Source organism: Gadus morhua, chromosome 10, assembly GCF_902167405.1.
Source record: "Gadus morhua chromosome 10, gadMor3.0, whole genome shotgun sequence".
In the NCBI taxonomy this organism is placed as follows: domain Eukaryota; kingdom Metazoa; phylum Chordata; class Actinopteri; order Gadiformes; family Gadidae; genus Gadus; species Gadus morhua.
In genome coordinates, this window is record NC_044057.1 from 20,192,916 (window position 1) to 20,210,880 (window position 17,965).

The 17,965-nt window shown below is 43.8% G+C and overlaps 4 protein-coding genes across 4 annotated transcripts in view; 1 reads left to right on the plus strand and 3 right to left on the minus strand.

Annotated features, from left to right (window-relative positions):
- Positions 1-3,474, minus strand: part of efemp2a (EGF containing fibulin extracellular matrix protein 2a) — an 11,628-nt gene extending 8,154 nt beyond the window's left edge. Inside the window, exon 1 of the mRNA XM_030368843.1 lies at positions 3,258-3,474. The gene's annotated coding sequence lies outside the window, so the exon portion shown is untranslated. The remainder of the gene's footprint in view (positions 1-3,257) is intronic.
- Positions 3,475-5,045: 1,571 nt separating this feature from the next.
- On the minus strand, positions 5,046-9,878 carry fibpa (fibroblast growth factor (acidic) intracellular binding protein a). The gene is made up of 11 exons (XM_030368874.1): positions 9,623-9,878; positions 9,396-9,483; positions 9,095-9,293; positions 8,597-8,723; positions 8,239-8,339; positions 7,837-7,970; positions 6,991-7,099; positions 6,715-6,778; positions 6,513-6,599; positions 6,165-6,262; positions 5,046-5,352 (listed from the first exon to the last, which is right to left on the minus strand). Exons 2-11 carry the CDS (start codon positions 9,478-9,480, stop codon positions 5,283-5,285), a joined length of 1,074 nt encoding a protein of 357 aa, XP_030224734.1. The 5' UTR covers positions 9,481-9,483; positions 9,623-9,878; the 3' UTR covers positions 5,046-5,282.
- A 1,118-nt stretch (positions 9,879-10,996) lies between these two features.
- Positions 10,997-13,758, plus strand: ccdc85b (coiled-coil domain containing 85B). The gene has a single exon (XM_030367436.1). The coding sequence runs from the start codon at positions 11,985-11,987 to the stop codon at positions 12,603-12,605; it is 621 nt and encodes a 206-aa protein (XP_030223296.1). The 5' UTR covers positions 10,997-11,984; the 3' UTR covers positions 12,606-13,758.
- On the minus strand, positions 13,425-17,716 carry fosl1a (FOS like 1, AP-1 transcription factor subunit a). Its single transcript, XM_030367432.1, has 4 exons — positions 17,233-17,716; positions 16,704-16,961; positions 15,413-15,520; positions 13,425-15,298 (listed from the first exon to the last, which is right to left on the minus strand). The coding sequence occupies exons 1-4, from the start codon at positions 17,362-17,364 to the stop codon at positions 14,711-14,713; spliced, it is 1,086 nt and encodes a 361-aa protein (XP_030223292.1). The 5' UTR covers positions 17,365-17,716; the 3' UTR covers positions 13,425-14,710.
- Positions 17,717-17,965: the final 249 nt, after the last annotated feature.

A 17,965-nucleotide genomic window follows, 5' to 3' on the forward strand; every position in this document is an offset into this window, starting at 1 on the left:
ACTGTGCGCCCTGCATCAGCTCCCTCAGGGGGTAATCCAGGTATGAATTAACCTTTAATTAAAAACAAACACGGCGGAGAGACAAAGTTTAAGCAGACGAGGAAGAGCGTCTAGGACCTTCTTTATGTTCGCTGTTTGCCGAGCAAACAGCACCTGGTATTAAAACTACCAGGAAAAAATGAATAGCGCCGACGGCTCCAAACAGGTGTAAACATAAACAAAATGACGTCGACCTGCTGCATCCTTGAGCCGAAAATAAAAAAGTCAACAACCCCGCGATACTTTGGCGTTGGACTCTCCACAAACGGCTCTCTGTGTGCCCGGTCTCGTGAAGGCGCCAGGACGCGGACGGCTTCGGCTGGCACTTGGCAGAGAGAACTGAGCTGCTCAGCTCCAGAGCAGCACTGGCAGGAGGAGCCCCCCCCCCCCGCTGGTGGGTTACCTGTGGCCTGTTTTACAGCTCGCTGCACTTCGTCACCTACTTCGGTCGGCCACTGTATAATTGGCCCGGGACACACTCACTCTGTGTCTCCATCCGTACCTAAAAGGTGTAGGTTTATTTTAGAAGGTGCCTTCATTTGATGTCGTTTGGGAGAAAATGCTTGCCTCGAATGGCTCCTTGAGGAAAAAAATGAATGAATATAGTTGAATTTAGTTTCATGTTTTGTTCTGGCTTTGGTGAAGCTCTTCAGGGTTGATGGGAATGGGGTCAAATCTTTCTCTTCCCTCTTTCTGAGCACACAGTCTGGGATTTGGCCCGCGCTAGAACTACCCTCGTTCGTATTGCAACTCTTGCTGAAGGGGACAACAGTTCAAGCAGACCGTCCCTACGTTTAAACTCTAAATGTAACACGTCAACAATCATCTGTATCAGCTCATCCCTCGCCGTAGGATCGGCAGTGAAGAAACAGGGCTGCTCAAAGAAATAATCAAACCGTTCTAAGAAAGGGCTCCAGTCAAAACACACAAGGGGGAAAGCTATAATCACGGCTTTCCTGGTGAGTGTCTACGTGCACACTCGCACAGTCTCCTGTGTCTCTCCGAAAGGCCCACTTAGAAAGCAATGATTATTGTTGTATCACACGGTCAAGGCCACAGAGTAATGCATAAATACACACTCACAGCCTTTCTCTATGACATCACACGCACCACCCGGGGCCCGCTAAGCAAGGGAGTCGAGGGAAACTCGCCTTCCTCCCCCCATGGTTTCACGTCCCTACCTTACAATCAGCCGGCCGCAGCATGTGACCTCTCCGGTCCCCAGGTTGCCACCGCGGCCCGGTCAGAAAAAGAGTAAAAACATGACCCCAAAACCACCCAAAAAAAACAAACTGCCCGCCAGGCCAGGGTCCGGCCACTCAGTCATGACTGCGGCCAGCGGGGGGGGGGGGGGGGGGGGGGGCAGCAGACGGTCAGCAAGGGCTGGGGGGGGGGGTGGAGGGTGGGGGGGGGGTGTGGATGCTAAGGTCTGAAGGGCGGTGGACCTCTGGAATTCTCATGGCAGGGCTGTGGGCTCAGATTCCCAGCTGGGTTTCCCAGAGTATCATGTTCTGGGAAACCCTGTCGGACCGTGGACCGGACGCCGGCAGGACACGGCGTTGGCCAGGACCTTTGGTGACCGCCGGGCCTCCACATCTCTCTCTCTCTCCGGAGGGCGTTGCTCGATGGCACTGGGACGGTGCGATCACAGTCACGATGACCGCTGGAAAGGACTTTAGGATTCCTGGCGGGCAAACCTCTCAATAGAAGTGTTTACGGAGTGACAGTATAGACACAGTATCTGAGGTCAGTTCCTCCTCACCCACTTATTCCTTGGTAAAATACTCAAGTAAGACTTGAAAGAACAAGCTAACTCCCACACAGACCGAACCTGATCTGGGAATCAAACATTTTTGGAGTTGCTAATCAATGGCGCCGCCCACTGCCCCGATGCGCCTACCTATCGCAGAGTTGAACCCACCGAAGAATCGGCACGGTCCTCGAGGTGGCCTCCTTGAAACGAGAAAAGCGAGAGAATACCCCAGCTAGACCACACGCAGAGGCACATATCCACTCAAAAAGTCAAACAAACAAAGGAAAAACTCCCACAGATGACTTTTGTACAGCCTTGTAGTAGACACAGCCTGCCCTGTTCAGCCTATTAGAGCACAGAGCACAGATCTAGAGCATGGGAGACTGGTGTGGTGGAGCTGGGCTTTGGTTAAGCCCCAGACTCCTGAGATTTGTTTTATTCAGCCCACAAACGTCTGTGTGCGAGCAGCACACAGACGCATCTGTGTTGTGGGAAGCGACGGAGGATAGGGGAGATAACCAGTCTCTTGCCTGGAAACTTTAGTCTTCTGGCATCCATCCTGTGGACCCGGTCGCCCACCATAGAATTCCCTGGTGGGGTGGAAATGCGGCCTAGTATTACGGGGGGCTACCTACGCGTAGAAAACACTGCTTTGGAAGGGGACAATATACAGTACAATTTGTACTCTAATGCTCTTACGATTGGGTCTTGTAATCACAGTGAAATGGGTTGTGTTTGGGTATCTTTGGTGTGTTTTTGTGGGTGGATAGCGGGCCTGTATTTTGAGTGGCACCTGTTTGCCCTGGAAGATATAGAGTGTTGCACTTCCTGTACTGCAGCCACAGACCTTGTAGACTTAGGAGAACTTCCAAGGTGACCAACAGCGACATGTTTTCTTGTTAAATCTTGCCTGGTTCCTGGCAGGGATGATTAAACTAACAATGTGACGTTACATGTTGTGAAATACAAGCTAAGAGGAAAACATGCACCTACACTTTCTTACCCAGTTACTCTTCCTGCTTTCTGTTCAAACTCACACTCACACACACACACACACACACACACACACACACACACACACACACACACACACACACACACACACAAACGTAGACCAGCACATAAACAGTGGGCCATGTTATCTCAGCCCTTGCTGGGAGCCAGCTGTAACACAGCAGACTGGAAAGTGGAGCAATGGAGAAGCTGAGATGAGTTCGGCCTTTAGACCCAAGTGAGAGAGTGAGAAAGCGATCTTTGAAGAGGCAGTCAGAGACAAGTAATATTTGCTGGCTTGCTTGCCGATACAAGCAAGGAGGCAAATATCAAGCAAACATATTTAATTGAGACAAGGGCACTGAATGAGTCACTCCACCGGTGCCTTGACACACATGCGTGCGCCAAACACACACACACACACACACACACACACACACACGCACACACAGGGCTCAAGTCCTGTACTTACTTCAACTCTACGGCTCTGTGGGCTGAGTGTGTTGCGGCGCAGCGTCCCTGATGAGCTCAAGTGGAGCAGCGGTCCCTGCAGCCTGGGCTCTGGGATCCTCCCGGGGAGAGAGACAGGCAGAGAGGGAGAGAGAGAGTGGGGAGACCGACAGCTGGAGCAGCTGAACACATGCAGGGGAGGAAAAGAAAGAGCAAGCAAGAGACAGGGAGGGAGAGAGAGAGTGAGAGAGAGAGAGAGAGAGAGAGAGAGAGAGAGAGAGAGAGAGAGAGGGAAGGAGAGCGGGAGAACGAGCGCGAGCGAGGGCGGAGATTGGGACAGCCCATTCCTCCTCCCTCCTCCCTCCATCCCAAGCCCCCCAGCCGATTTGGCCCCCTGCACAGCCATCCTCCCAAGTCTCACTCCCCCACACACTGCTCCACCCTCCCCCCCCCCCTCATTCCTTGACCCCCCAGGATGCAAATTCCTGGTCTGCGGCCCAAATACTCAAAACCGTCCAAATCTCGGGCGGAACAACAACTTGCATAGATTCACACCCCCCCCACTCCCCACCCTCTCCCTCCTCCTCCTCCTCCTCCTCCTCCTCCACCCCCCTCCTCCTCCTAGTCCTCCTCATCCCTTACCCAATGCCTCGTCTCACTGGTCATACAGCACACCTGGTTTCATTTAAACTACCCCCCCCCCCCCCCCCCCCCCCCCCCCACACACACACACACACACACACACACACACACACACCTCCCCTGCGAGCAGCCTCCAAGCTCCCCCACCCCTCATCTGTTCCATTTACCCCCCATGTATCTGGACCCAGGCCGCCATATTTTTCTTTTTCGGCCAATTTTCCATAGAACAACGCCGCTAGACTGCAGCCTAGGTCTCTCTCCCAATCTGAAATTAGGGATATTTATAGCCACCGAAAAAAGACCTTAATGGAATGTAGAGTAAAATTAGAGAGTGGCGGAGAGGAAAGTAGAGAGAGAGGGAGACTGAGAGAGGTAGCAGACACTTGGAAAATGAGCAAGCGCATTTCACTAAACATGTAAACTGTGGGAGGGTTTTCTTGGGCCGCTGACAAGATTTGACTGTTACTCCTTCGGTGCTTCCTAATTGTGTCGGCCATTGCTGCTCGAATGAATAGCGCACCACTGTAAGGAAGGAGTAGTTTTGCTTTAAGTATGTGTCTTTGTATTAATCCAAATATAACTGATTACTCACTTATAACTAGCAATGGTCCAAGTCAATGCTCAGAAATGTGTGTGTATATATATATCAAAAGGATGCTTCACAGTGAGAATTTTACCATATGGAAAGCCACTACAGCTTTTGCTGACCTGTCAACCTGAAGCAACAAAAGCAGCCACCTACTGAGAACGCTCCATTTACGGTGTTTTGAGAACCAAACCCTTCAAATAGTGCCAGGTTTGTTTGTGTGTTTGCGGTTCTATTGGTTGAGGCGACAGCTGTCAGGACAGAGGGGCTGCTTGTTAAAACGTCCCACTCAATCACTTGTCACCAGCACCACCACCTCCCACCAACGACCAATTGTCCGAGGGGTGGTGCGCCACCCGCGTTGTCATGAGAACATGACCACACACTTAATGTCGGGCACCTCAGGTCTTAAGAACGTGATATATGGAGGGATACAGTAGTTCGATGTCTAAAACCGAGGAGCACATTGCACCTTCAACGGTAAATGTAATGTCTATGTTTAGGACCGTGACAGTCGTCATATACTCGTAAACGCCCTCCATTTACTTCAACAGATCAATAATAAATACAAAACTCCAAAAAAAACTTTAAATGCAAATAGGTTGATTTTATTTACAGAAAAATAGAGAGACGGCCAAGAGGACCAAAGTCCCGTTTAACATGAACAAATCGTTGGTCAATGATCCCGGAGAGAGGAGTAGAGAAAGTAGACATTTGGGGGTACCTAGAAAATAAAGTCTATGATGATGAGGGGGAGACAGAGAGAATAAATGAGCAATGGGACGACTTTGGACGCTGATGATGAACGGAGACGGACTGTCAGTCGTGGTACATTTTGAAGATACAGCTTTTAATGACTCCCATGTATCGGTCCCACACAACTTGATATCTGAAACACAAGAGAGAAAGAACTGTAAATATATTTAGCCACGACTGACTGTACAGCCTCATGACAACCTGTCATTACAAACCCCACTGGAGAAATGAACAAGTGAAGCAGTCTTTGTTCATTCAGTCTAATTTTAGTTTCGTGTTTTTTTTTTGTTTTTCGGTTTGTGGGATGAATATGGCTTTTGTTGAGTGTGTGGTGGTACTGGGGTTGTGTAAACCCTTAACTACATTCCAGGGTGGCTACGGGAGAAACAAGGTAACTACAGTCTCCCAAACTAGAGGAGGGTAGGGTGACACCCACTGGCAGAAGAGGAACGGTAAATTAAATGGCATCGCTTCAAAACCCCTAAACTACCGAGGCTAAAATCATAACCCGCATTGAAGGAGAGAAGCCTTAATATTTACACATGGTAAGCAATTCTCCTCCCTATATTCATCATTTGCTATTTAGTAATACTGCAGACGCTTCCAAAGCGAATTACAGTGAATTCAGATACAGGTTATTAAGGAGCAGGTTGGGGAAAGGCATTTTACTCAGGCGGGCCCACATTGGGGATATGACCAGGTACCTTTCGATACTTCATATCCGGGCCTGGAAACAGAAACCCTAGCCAGTTCACTCTCCCCCTTTATATAACGTAGGTCATAATGGACTGCCACTGAGATGTATTTCATGAAGTGGTAATGGCCTTGTTCCAACTCCCAATGTTCCTAGGTCACTAGATCTAGACAATTACATGGTATAATTGGTGTTAGCATCGTGATGCCGTTGGCCGTTGAAGCAGGCTCAGCGGCTCGAGGGGAACCTACTTGAATGTGTCCAGGAGGTGTGCAGAGTTGGTGTAGTGGGTGAGGTAGAGCCTCATGTCTGCGGAGGCCCAGCGGTCAGAGCGACAGGGCTCGATGAACTAGAGGAAGGGGACTCGCGTTAGTCTCTCGGTCAGATGAGTGACTGCAAAGATTTCTTTCTAATGCTCCAGCCTACACGTCTGTACTTTCGGTAGACACATTTTGAGCAACCAGATCCTTTCGGAATCTGCTTACTCTACGTTTGGTTACCTAGAATACAGAGGTCATTTGGAGGACTAGCATTAGATATTATGCAGCAATAGACAATAGGGAGCAGACTGTATTTACATTAAAATCAAATATATCTACCTTCTCCACCAGATCGATGAAGAAATCTCTGACATCTTTTGTATTTGTGAGTTTCGCTGCGATGTTGACCAGCCCCCGTGAAAGATTCTTTCGGGGTCAAAAAAAGGAACAACGGTATGAAATATAATGACATGATTTAAAACTTTTGTGACTCAATTTACAGCGACGCTACTAATGACTGTGCATGTAGCGTCCCACGCACCTTGAAGTTGGTCTCCATCTCTGTGTACACTTTCGTCTTTCCCCTGAGAGCTGTGCAAACCAGACTGGGGGAATAGGAGTAGAGATGGGGACAGAAGAGACGGATTAACTGCCTGAAACTGATTGCTTCGTTCAAATGATGTATTAATCATTGCTATAATTATTAGCGCATATACTATTTAAAAGTTAAGATGACTAAATAATAAGAGGTTTCAACTAAAAAATACCTAATAAAACAAGTAGATTGTCGGATTCTATACTGAACATATTGAGTCACCTTTTGTGTTGATCCAGCAGATCCTTGTCCGTTATCAATATCTTCAGCTCTTTCAGGTCTTGTAGAAATTCTTTGTCCAGATCTACGTCCATGTCTTCCACCATGTTATCTAAGACGTACAGAAATACCTTCAAAGAGTCTGTTTTACACACAGGAAGAACGATGCTAAACTTTTCAAGTTTATGTAGAGCACTCTGCAGTGTTGTATATAGTGATAGAAAGTCAAACTTAAGTCTAATGAAATATTTCTTAGTTAAAAGTGACTACGGTTAAAGTTAAAATCCGTAAGAAAATCCCTTAAGTAAAAGTCAACACGCTTAAATTACAAAAGTCTGATTAGATCTACTAGCGCAAAAGTTTTATATTTTAGCGAGAAAAGGATGAGTAAAAGTAAAGTCTACAGAAATATCCAAATTCAAGTATATTAATGATACTCCCAAAAACTACTTAAGTACTGTAAAAAAGTATTTAAACATTGTTACTCTACACCGCTTTATAAACAGCATGGGGGGATTGGTACTGGGGGAAAAAACGGCTAGGTTTATGGGAGATTTAACAAGGAGTGTTCCCTAACCCTGTTTAAATCTAACTTTAACTATTCCACAGCAGGCTTGTTAAACTACCATTTGGCCCGGGACCGTCAACTGAAAACAAATTTCAGTTTGGAGTGGGTGAAACACGATATTTATGAGTGAGGATGAACAAGACGCAATGCAATAAAACCACTGAAATACACATATACATAACCATATTCCAAAGGGTCCATGTTAAGAGATGATGAGAGTCACTAGAATAACTGTTTCCAACCTTGTAAACAACTTTAACACATTTCATACACTGACTCACCCACAGCTCCTACTGTCCAGTTTTTGATGAGCTGGCCGGCGCAGAAAGCAAAGTCCTGGAACGTGAGATACTGCAGTTTTCTCTTCCCCGTCTCAAACCGATTGTTGGCAAAGAAAACTATTGCCGCATAATCCCTGCAATGAGAGAGACAAGGCATTACGGTTGCTGGCAAAGGGAACCATTAAAAGAAAGATGTTGTTTTTCTTCTCTCTTCTAGTACATACATCGTTTTTGCTATATACCCGTCAACAAACAGATCAGCAAAACATGTTCTTCATGAATATGATTTAAATTAGGCTATTGTGTTCAGTCTCAAACTGAAACCATTTGGTCAGATCTTTTTTCTGAAATAAGCCACAAGATTCAGTGTGTTTGTGTGTGCTTATCATGAACAGGCAGTACCTGGCCAGCTTGTCAGAGAGAATAAAGTTTTGGCGAATGTTCTCGACCAGGGGTCCCTTGAGTTCTTCCACGACTTTGAACACACGCTTGAAGTTGTCAAACTGGAAGACAATATAAGGGAGAGTGCATCACATTTTCAGGGACTACTTCAAATGTGTTCAAAAAGTGCCAAAGAAAATAACAAATTACTTTATTTTACAGAGGGATAATGACAGAGACTAGATTTATTTTAATTGGGAACCATTCGAATCAAAAAATATAATAAAACAATAATCTCCACCATGAATACAGTCTGTTCTGGGTCTTACTATGGTATGTGGTCAAATGGAATTAATGGAGAAGAAAACCTTGAACCAACCTGCCGTCTACAACTCTTCAGAGTGATGCCCGTCTTTGAGCTGACGTCATCGAGGTCTTTCTTGGTTCCCTTTGATAGTTTTTTGCCCAAGACCTCCCGTACAAACACGTCATCAAACGTATAGTATCTATATGTACAGGGAGGGGAAAAACAACTAGGGATTGCTCATACAGTGGCATAATATTTATGACAGCTTATAAACAGCATATAAAACAACATATGAATGCTTGTAGAGCTAACATTTGAACTACGCTTGGGAATGTATGAACGTCTGCTCATCTGTGTCTGTTTTCGGGCTTCTTAAGTTCAACCGTAATAACTATAAAAGAAGGGTACAAAATGTGCCCATGAAGTAATAAAAATGGAACCACATAAAACAAACGTTGTTAAGCAAACTAAATGGAACAAAAAAGAGGGACCTTTAACTTAGACGGGTAAGTCAAAATATCAAGCCATGGATATGGTCACAGAACAGGGTGATACAGAACGACGTCACACCTCTCTATGAGCATAGCCTGCCGATGGGGCGGGATCTGGAACAGCAGCTGGTTGGCCAGCTTGGTGGGGTTGTGCAGCAGACGTTCACACATCTGGAAAGTTCTGTACTGGTCCATAGTGTCACTCATTACGACTTCGGCACTCGCCTCGTATTCCTCCATCCCCTCGCTGACCATTCGCACCTTAACTGCATCGTTTACTGTCGAGGGGCAGATAATCGGATCAAATCTGTAATATAACAACGACAGCTATAATAGCTCTACATGATGTAAGTAGAATGTACCATGCTCTGGGACAATACCTGTATAGCCATCAAGCCACAGCTGATAAACCTCCTCATCCATGATGGTGGTGTTCCCCACAAATACATCAAGCTCTACCGCCATCGTCTAGGAAGCAGGGTGGAAAAACAAAATCAATACAACTTTGCGACATTTAGCATTACGTTACCACAGTACAAGCATTTACCAAACGAAGCATAATTTAAATAGCTATTAATATAATATCAACGGCGACGTCTTCTCTTACGTATTGCTCTTCCAAAAAGCTATAAGATGCTAGCTATAACTACGTTCACTTCAATATCTATCAACTGTATTTGCTTGACGTGATCTCCAAAGCCATTTACAGCAGCGACGATTAGCTTTCACACGTTGGTTAACTTAGCCACATTAGGAGTAAGCTAATAGAAAAACTATAGTTAAAAACACTAAAGCCTAAGTGACAGCCAGTGTCAACAACAGCAGTCATGCAGAACATCCGGTAAGTTTCGTCACATGACCGGAAACCTTCCCAAAGCCGTGCGCTTTGTAGACTGATTTAAATAAGGGAATTTTATGTTTAAATTAATTAAATAGATATCCAAAAATGTTCACAACAATGACAAATGTAAATTTGTGTCTCAGTCGAAAATGCATGTACGATATTATATCGAACTGTAATAGATTACTCGGTCAGAAAACATGCTATCCCTTAAGTAAAAGTTAATAGCCTAATTTGTTTCTAAAGATGAAAATCAGTACATTTTCTTAAAATTCGGAAAGACATTCTATTTGGTAAACTCAAATACCAATAATGTGTTGAATGGTTGAATATTGTATGTGCTTGTTTTTAATATTTTCCTCATTATCAGAATGTTATATTCGCTTCATAATTAAGGAGGTTGTCTATATTTAGCTATTTTATATTTCACAATCAATGCATTGCTGACATATAGGCCACTGCGTTGAAACTGTGTCTGCTCCTCTCCTCCGCCGGTTTATCCAGAATAAATCCCCTTAAATCCCTTTCCTCGCCCCTCTGATTTACTGTTACTGCATGTGTCCGTCACTATCACAAAGGGAGGAAAATAACTCAGTCGACTGTCTTTTTGTTGGACCTAACCTCATGATACCCTGATATCATCCACGGTTCCCTTGACACGGTTAACACCCATCATTGTTCTGGCTTCAGGGAAACAATAGAAGTGGCCCAGAGGACGGAAGGATGTGGCCGCATGAGCTGAAAGCATGGAATTGCCTGAAGTCACACTTTCCAGTTTGTGCGTAAGCACCACCAAGAGTGGCCGGCATACTATATGCTTTGTGCGTGTGTGTGTGTGTGTGTGTGTGTGTGTGTGTGTGTGTGTGTGTGTGTGTGTGTGTGTGTGTGTGTGTGTCTGTGTGTGTGTGTGTGTGTGTGTGTGTGTCTGTGTGTGTGTGTGTGTGTGTGTGTGTGTGTGTGTGTGTGTGTGTGTGTGTGTGTGTGTGTGTGTGTGTGCCTGACAAACTATGTATCACAATTCTTATATTGTTTTGAGGCTGTGTTCGTGAACAGTTAACCAGCAAAGTTACCAATAAAGCGCGCCTATTTATTTTAGATTTTTGGCCTACGCTTATTCTTTTCTAGTCCATGTGGGGGCGCACGACCCTAGATTTCACAGCACAGGGGCATACTGTATTTACGCAGGCATCCTCATATTTTCAGATTGCAGCGGCGGAGCTGCAAATTCAAATTAAGTGGACCTAACGGCGTTTTTCTTACGACCATTCGACAAGATCCTGCTTAGTAGGCTATACATGCGCATCTCGGGCTTGGGCTACCTGGGAGAAGCAGTGCCAACCACGGGTGAACGAATGTTTATGGTAGGCCTATTTTACACTAGTCGTCAGCAGTGAAAGTGGAGGAGGCGGACATTGTTATCGTCCAGCACAAGAGGATGAGCGGAGCATGGTGCAAAATATATGTTGACCGTATCGGACAATATTCAAGATCTTCGTTCGTATTGTTGGTCCTGAAGAACAACAAGATTTTGTCCAATCGATGCATTCGCCAATCCACGGTAAAGGAGTTCATTTAAACCAAGCCACCCCATCAGCACGCTGTCACAGCGCGTCGTTTTAATGGCTCGCCGCCTCGAATGCGACGTAAAACGATGATGTATCGTGTTTTTTTCGCGTGTACCTAGTTAAAATCGTATTGATTATAGGATAGAAACACAGTAGTTGGGATCGAGGGACTCATAGGCAACTATATGACATTTCAGTGTCCCATAAGGCCTCTTCAATTCGGTCCAATAGGAGGATATCGAGTGAGAACCGTTGGCTTTTTCAGATTTCTCTGTTTTCATCCAAGACCACGATAACCGGGGAAAGCCATTGGGTGCCTAACCTAATTCTGGAGGAATACACTAACCCAAACAGAAGCCTCTCCCGTGCCTATCGCCGTTTTTTATTCTACCATATTCAAATTTTCATACATAGACTGCAATTTCCAACGGGCCATTCTGCAGATTTAATGTCACAATTTGACTATCCGGAATATTTGTAAATATCGACAGGGGCTATATTGTTTGCAGTTAGCAAACTGCATCTATATCTCAGGTATTGTCGGCCTAGTTGGATACAAAAAGATGGGTAGCGACAGCGAGGTCTTTAACAGAGAATTATCAAAGATGTCCGACGACGAGTTAATGGCTTGCTCCAAGGAAGAACTACTGAGCCGACTGCGTAAAGAGGAGTCCGAAAAGATGTCTGCTCTCATTCAACGTGGACGTCTGATCAAAGAAGTAAATAAACAGCTGCAGGGACACCTCCTGGAAATCAGGGAGCTGAAAGTCATCAATCAGCGTCTACAAGAAGAAAACACAGAGTTGCGAGACCTTTGCTGTTTTCTTGACGACGATCGCCTAAAAGTTAAAAAGCTGGCAAGAGAATGGCAGCTGTTTGGGCACCATGCGGCTAAAGTGATGCGGGAAGACCTTGGCGGATACTTGAAGAAACTTGCAGACCTGGAGCGAATGCAGGACGGACTGGTCAAGGAAAATATGGATCTTAAGGAGCTCTGTTTGGTCCTGGAGGAGGAATGTGTCAGTCGAAGTGACTCGAGCCCCGGTGGGTCGACTGAGCTCAACCTCCCCTGCATGGTGGCCCGGGACTTGGGGGACGGGAGCTCAAGCACAGGCAGCGTTGGGAGTCCAGACCAACTTCATCTGGTGTGCTCACCTGATGACAGGAGGACATCATTTGGTTGAGAGGGTTCTCCGGTTGAAGACAATAAACTGCACGGGAGGCTTTGTCGGTGAATTCCATAATAATCAGATAAAAAAATGAAAAATAGTTATTGCATTAGTTCCTTCACCTGACTGATTCTCCGATTTTTCTTTGTAATTTTGTTTTGCTGGATCCTTTTGAAATGACTTGACTTGATTAATTAATTTAGCATTACTTATTATGTCAGTAGTGGGGACTTTTCGCTATTCAGTTGTAGATTATTACTTAAGAAATTGCCACACAAAAAAAGGTTTTGCATATGATGTTACTTCATGCACTGGAATAGCCTACACTGGTGCTGGCCGTTTATTATTGCACTGGACAAAGATATGATGGATATCTAAAGATGCAATCAAATCAGATTTGAGCCATAAAGTCTACTGAAGTCCACAGGCACTGAGATAGATACATTGCGTCAAAAAATACCACTTTTTGAATACTTTTTCTTTTTGTTACACGCCTATAGCTATGTGTGACCGTTTATGCATTCTATTCCTCAGGAAAGGATCGGAGTGCCATGCATGGGGATCATCACAGTTAATAAGGGCCAATAGGCGACCCTGGTTTTTCAGGCCCTTTGAGTTTACTTGAAGGTTGTTCATAATGTGAAGCTCTGAAAAAAAGTCTTCATGTCAGTTTAGGTCTTGGATTTGCATCACTGATAACACTGGACCTCTCTTAGAAAAATGAAGTGCTAATGCTTAACGTTTAACACTTTTGTATGAAAACTGGAACTCTTTGTATCAAACTGGAAAGTCTACAATTTTACAGTTATTTATACACATAAATAGAAAGGAAAGTTGTTTTAAGTCACCTGTACTTTATTCTGTAGTTACATTGTTGTTATTTAAATTAGTAGGCCTCACATTGGAAACAAACACATGTCTTTAAGTTTGCAATATTAAGGGTTAATATGAATCAAAGTTTTGTGTAAACTCTGTAACATTAGAGATACCCTATTATTACCATGCTTTTCCTTATCAGTATTATCTTGCAGTTTATCCCTACACACCTTCCCTTTCTATTATAGATAATGCACATGGATTGAAAGAGGTTTGCTTTATTGTTGGCTGTTATTGCTGGGTTATGCTCTTAATGAATTGAAGAGCTTTAAATACAATGGGTGTGACTCTTGATTGTGCTCTGATCTTTCCTTCTGTATTTAACTTTAGGAAACATGCTTCATTTTGAAAATAAGTTGTATTCTATGACACTTGTGTCTATCAATGTCCTATCCACTTAACCAGAGACACACTTGGAGAATCCTCGTTTTTTTTGTTGGACAGCAAAGAAGTCTGCATAGGTATTGGTGCTTTTGCCCACAAAGTTTAACAAAGTGTCATTCATCGGCTACTTTGATGTTACACAATGAGCATTAGGACCATAGGATTGCACACTATCAATTCTCAAACCCATTAACCAACTTTGAAAGATAGCAGCTTTGAAAAAGGTCAAGCATAAGGCATATCACACCAAAAAAAACGTTCAATTAGTCAGAATACCAGTTTTATCAAAAAATATATTATGCTCTCCAAAATAAATATATTATTGGAATTTTAAAACTGAATATGAGCTGCTAGGTCCAGCCTAAGTAGTCAATCATTACTTTTCAATTATTTTAAATTCTATCATATTATAAAAAATAGGTTTGTATAAATAGCCAACACTTCCTTAATGTGAGAAACACAGTACAGGAAGAATTTCACTGTAATGTTATCACATTTGTTATTCAGCAAAATTAGATTAAACAGTCAAATATAAATGCTTCTCTCAAAAAAAAAATCTATTCGATACATTCATCATAAATGTATCAGTAAATGTTTTAACGTGTTCTATGGTTATGCTCAAAACAAATGTAACTATAACCCTATTATCCCAGTAATATGCATAGTATATCTAGGTAATGCCCAGTAAAAAAAACAGTAAAAAAAATATACGATATGTAGGTTCGGGGTATCTAAATAAGCAACAGAATTGACATCATAGTAATCATTGAGATCGATTTCATATGTGTTATGTGCTGTTGTACTCTATTCCCCAGGAGATACTGTAAACGAATGTTCAACCATGACACCAGAGTTGTCAATCAAAGAGAGATGATGGTCGGAGAGTGAAGGGAGTGATCGGATTGGTCACCGCTGCTGCTGCTACGACGATGAGCTATGCCACAGTGTTGGGCGGCGAGGTTGAGAGAGTGTTGGGGATTAGCATGGTGGGAGGAAGAGGAGGAAGAAGTGGCATGGGATGTACCAGAGGCAAGGCTGTCTAGAGGGGCGGAGGGATAGGTGAAGACTAAATTTGCGGTGAAGGGAGTAAAAGATGGAGTGGACATAAGGATGGGGGTGTGGAGGGATTCAGATTCGGGGGCACTGATCACAGTAGCCAGTGTTGTCGCGGGCTTGGGCGGGATAGTTATCTTGGGTTTGGGCTTGGCGAGCCTCTTTGCTGACTGAGGTTTTGACGAAGGCCCGGGCTGCTCTGAGCTCTCTGGTTCCATCTTGATTCCCCGCAACATTGACAGCGGTGGGCGGGAGTCGGAGTCGGAGCTGGAGTCTTCGATTTTACAGATGGGACGGTGGGCTTCCAGGACGAGCTCTAGCTTGTCCTTCTTCTTCTGTAGTTCAGTGATTTCCTTCTGAAGACGGGACTTTTCCCCTTCCAACTCGTCAGTCTCCTGGATAGGAAAATAAGATAACATTTACCTCAGTAATATCCCAATTCTGAAACACGACTAAATAGTCAGGTCATTCAATTAACAAAATCATCCTTTGTGACATTAATTACTCACATTTTGTAGTGTGTCAGTCAACTCCCGGCGGCGGTTACGACACTTTGCAGCAGCCAGTTTGTTCCGTTCTCTCCGAATCATCCGCCTCTCCATCTCTTCTGGTGATAACTGTCATTACAATAATTACAATTACTTTAGCAAAAGCAAAAACTAACCCTAACCCAAACAAAACTGTTTGTCTGGGCAAAGTCGAGTTCATGAATTTCAAAAGGAGGGAGATGACACATCCCTGTGAGTCGGTGAGTTCGATATGATGTCTGGGCTCAAAGAGCTACTATTTCCAAGCATTGACATGAAAATATCTTAACATGAATCAGCTATTCCAAATGATACGATTGAAATACTACCACCTTGTGTCTGCATTTAATCATCGCATCAAATCAAAAACTTCTGAAACGGACAAAAAGCTTTTGTCGCTTGACCCTAGGGCACATTCCTGCTGCCCATTGCTCAATTGTAATTATGCCGTTCATCAAGTATTTCCCGCCTATGAAGATAGATGACTCACACTCAGACCCCGGCCATGACTCGGGTGTGAGTCACACCAAGTGCCCAGCCCTGATGAGTCACATGATAGCCTACTTCCTGTGCCATGAAATTACGACTCCAAGAATTAAGCAAGTTCCGCGATGACAGCTCCAAATAGTGACGCCATATATGCAATGTGGGTATAAAGGAAATTGCAACTACCGGATAGGGAGTTATATGTGCTTCCGGCACTTTCTATTCAACTAAACATTATTTTACATACACACACGTATTCAGCAACTTCTTTAACATTACAAGGTTTTTATCTTCTCAAATACTCAATATTGACTTGATGATGATGTTGATAAAATGGAACTACTAGTATCTATTTGATACTTATCAAGTACTTTGAAAGAACATAAATGTGTTTCCTCTAACTTGAGACTCTATTTCTAAAATATTTGTTATTAATTAACGCTGGACTCCTGGTTTCCTAATGGAATGGCGTTCTTAGGAGATTAGAAGTGCCCTGTCCAATAGTACTAAAAGATATTACAAATTAATGACACATCCAGGATTTAGCAATTTTCCAGGACACACTCATTCAGGTTTCCATTTGGGTAAAACAATCCCTGTAACAATTGGGTATTTTTCTATTTGTACAGACACAGAGGTGACATAAGAAAGAGAGTTATATATTGCAGAACCAATGATCTTAACTCATGCCACTTCCACAATGCCTCAACACATTTTTTTTATGCATACACCTCAAAAGCTTCACTGACTGTTGTTAAAAAAAAAGAAGCTATTACAAACGTCTTACGTGTTCATCATTTCTGCGCCTGGTGGAACGTGTGGAGTGGGAAGCAGCTCGGATGACCCCTGGTCTGTAAAAGTGTGTTTGGGACTGTCTTTGACCCATTGGTCGCATCCCTGAGTGAGCTTGGAAAGAGGGTCTTGGAGACTGTGAAGGGCCTGGTGGAGACCCAAAGGAAGGCTGGACCATCCATTGGAGGTCCTGGTTGGTGGTGATAGCGTTGAGACTTGGTACAAATTGGCTATTTCCCGCCATGGTGAATTTCTGTCAGCAAATAACAAAGTAGGGTTACATTAGACTGCAAACCCATTCATTTACAAATACTTTTGTTAATTATAATATAGTGTAAGGGTTGACTTGAAATGTGTGACATATATTTACCTATAGGAATCTAAAGCCTAGACACGTTAACACGTTTTGTTAACTCCATGTTTTATATACACATTGGGTAATGTTAACATCGTACACTGCATGATATATATAATGTCTTATTGGACTTCTGTATAGATCATAACAGAATAGAGTGAAAACGAACCTGCTCCTGTTGTGTGGTTGAGGTGCTAGCAGCTCCCAGAGATACAGAACTTGAGCCAGTGTGTGGCGACCCGGTGTCACTATTGGCGAAAGACGAGTTGCCTCTCCCTTGGTTTCCAAAGTTTCGATACATCTTAGTGTTTTAAGTTGTCTCTCGGATGAATATTATGTCCTTGTTGTCGGTACTGGAAGATCCTTGATCTGACTTTTGATCTTATTCAACTTTCTAATTCAAAATAGGGGTAAACCCGGGTCCTCGGTAGAGTCCAAACCAGCAATACTTCCAGGGGGGAACGATGAACAAATATTTTCCAAGAGGTGCTCCAAATAACCACAAAATTCTCGAATGAATCTATTCAGACGTCCGGAGCGACTGGTCGGGATAATTTATGCTGAAGAATCGGTAATGGATGTGGAATTTAACCTCATAAAGCAATAGTATGGATTTTCCACGCCCCCTTTGAATTACGGGAAATACTGTCGTCTAACTACGCTACGCCATGCGGTGACGTACAAGACCATATTTGGTCAGTTTCCACTCGAGAGCACGGTAGATTTCCTTTGACAGATACTACTGAACTCCTGGTGATTTTTATTTATTTTAGTGCTTTTGAGTGCTCTCAAATATTGACAGTCAGCCTGGCCAGACCAGAGATGAAATCTCCATGATATAAGACGACACAAGGATTGTGGCTCTGTTAATATATTTTTTGCGGTGACATGTTAGGAAACAA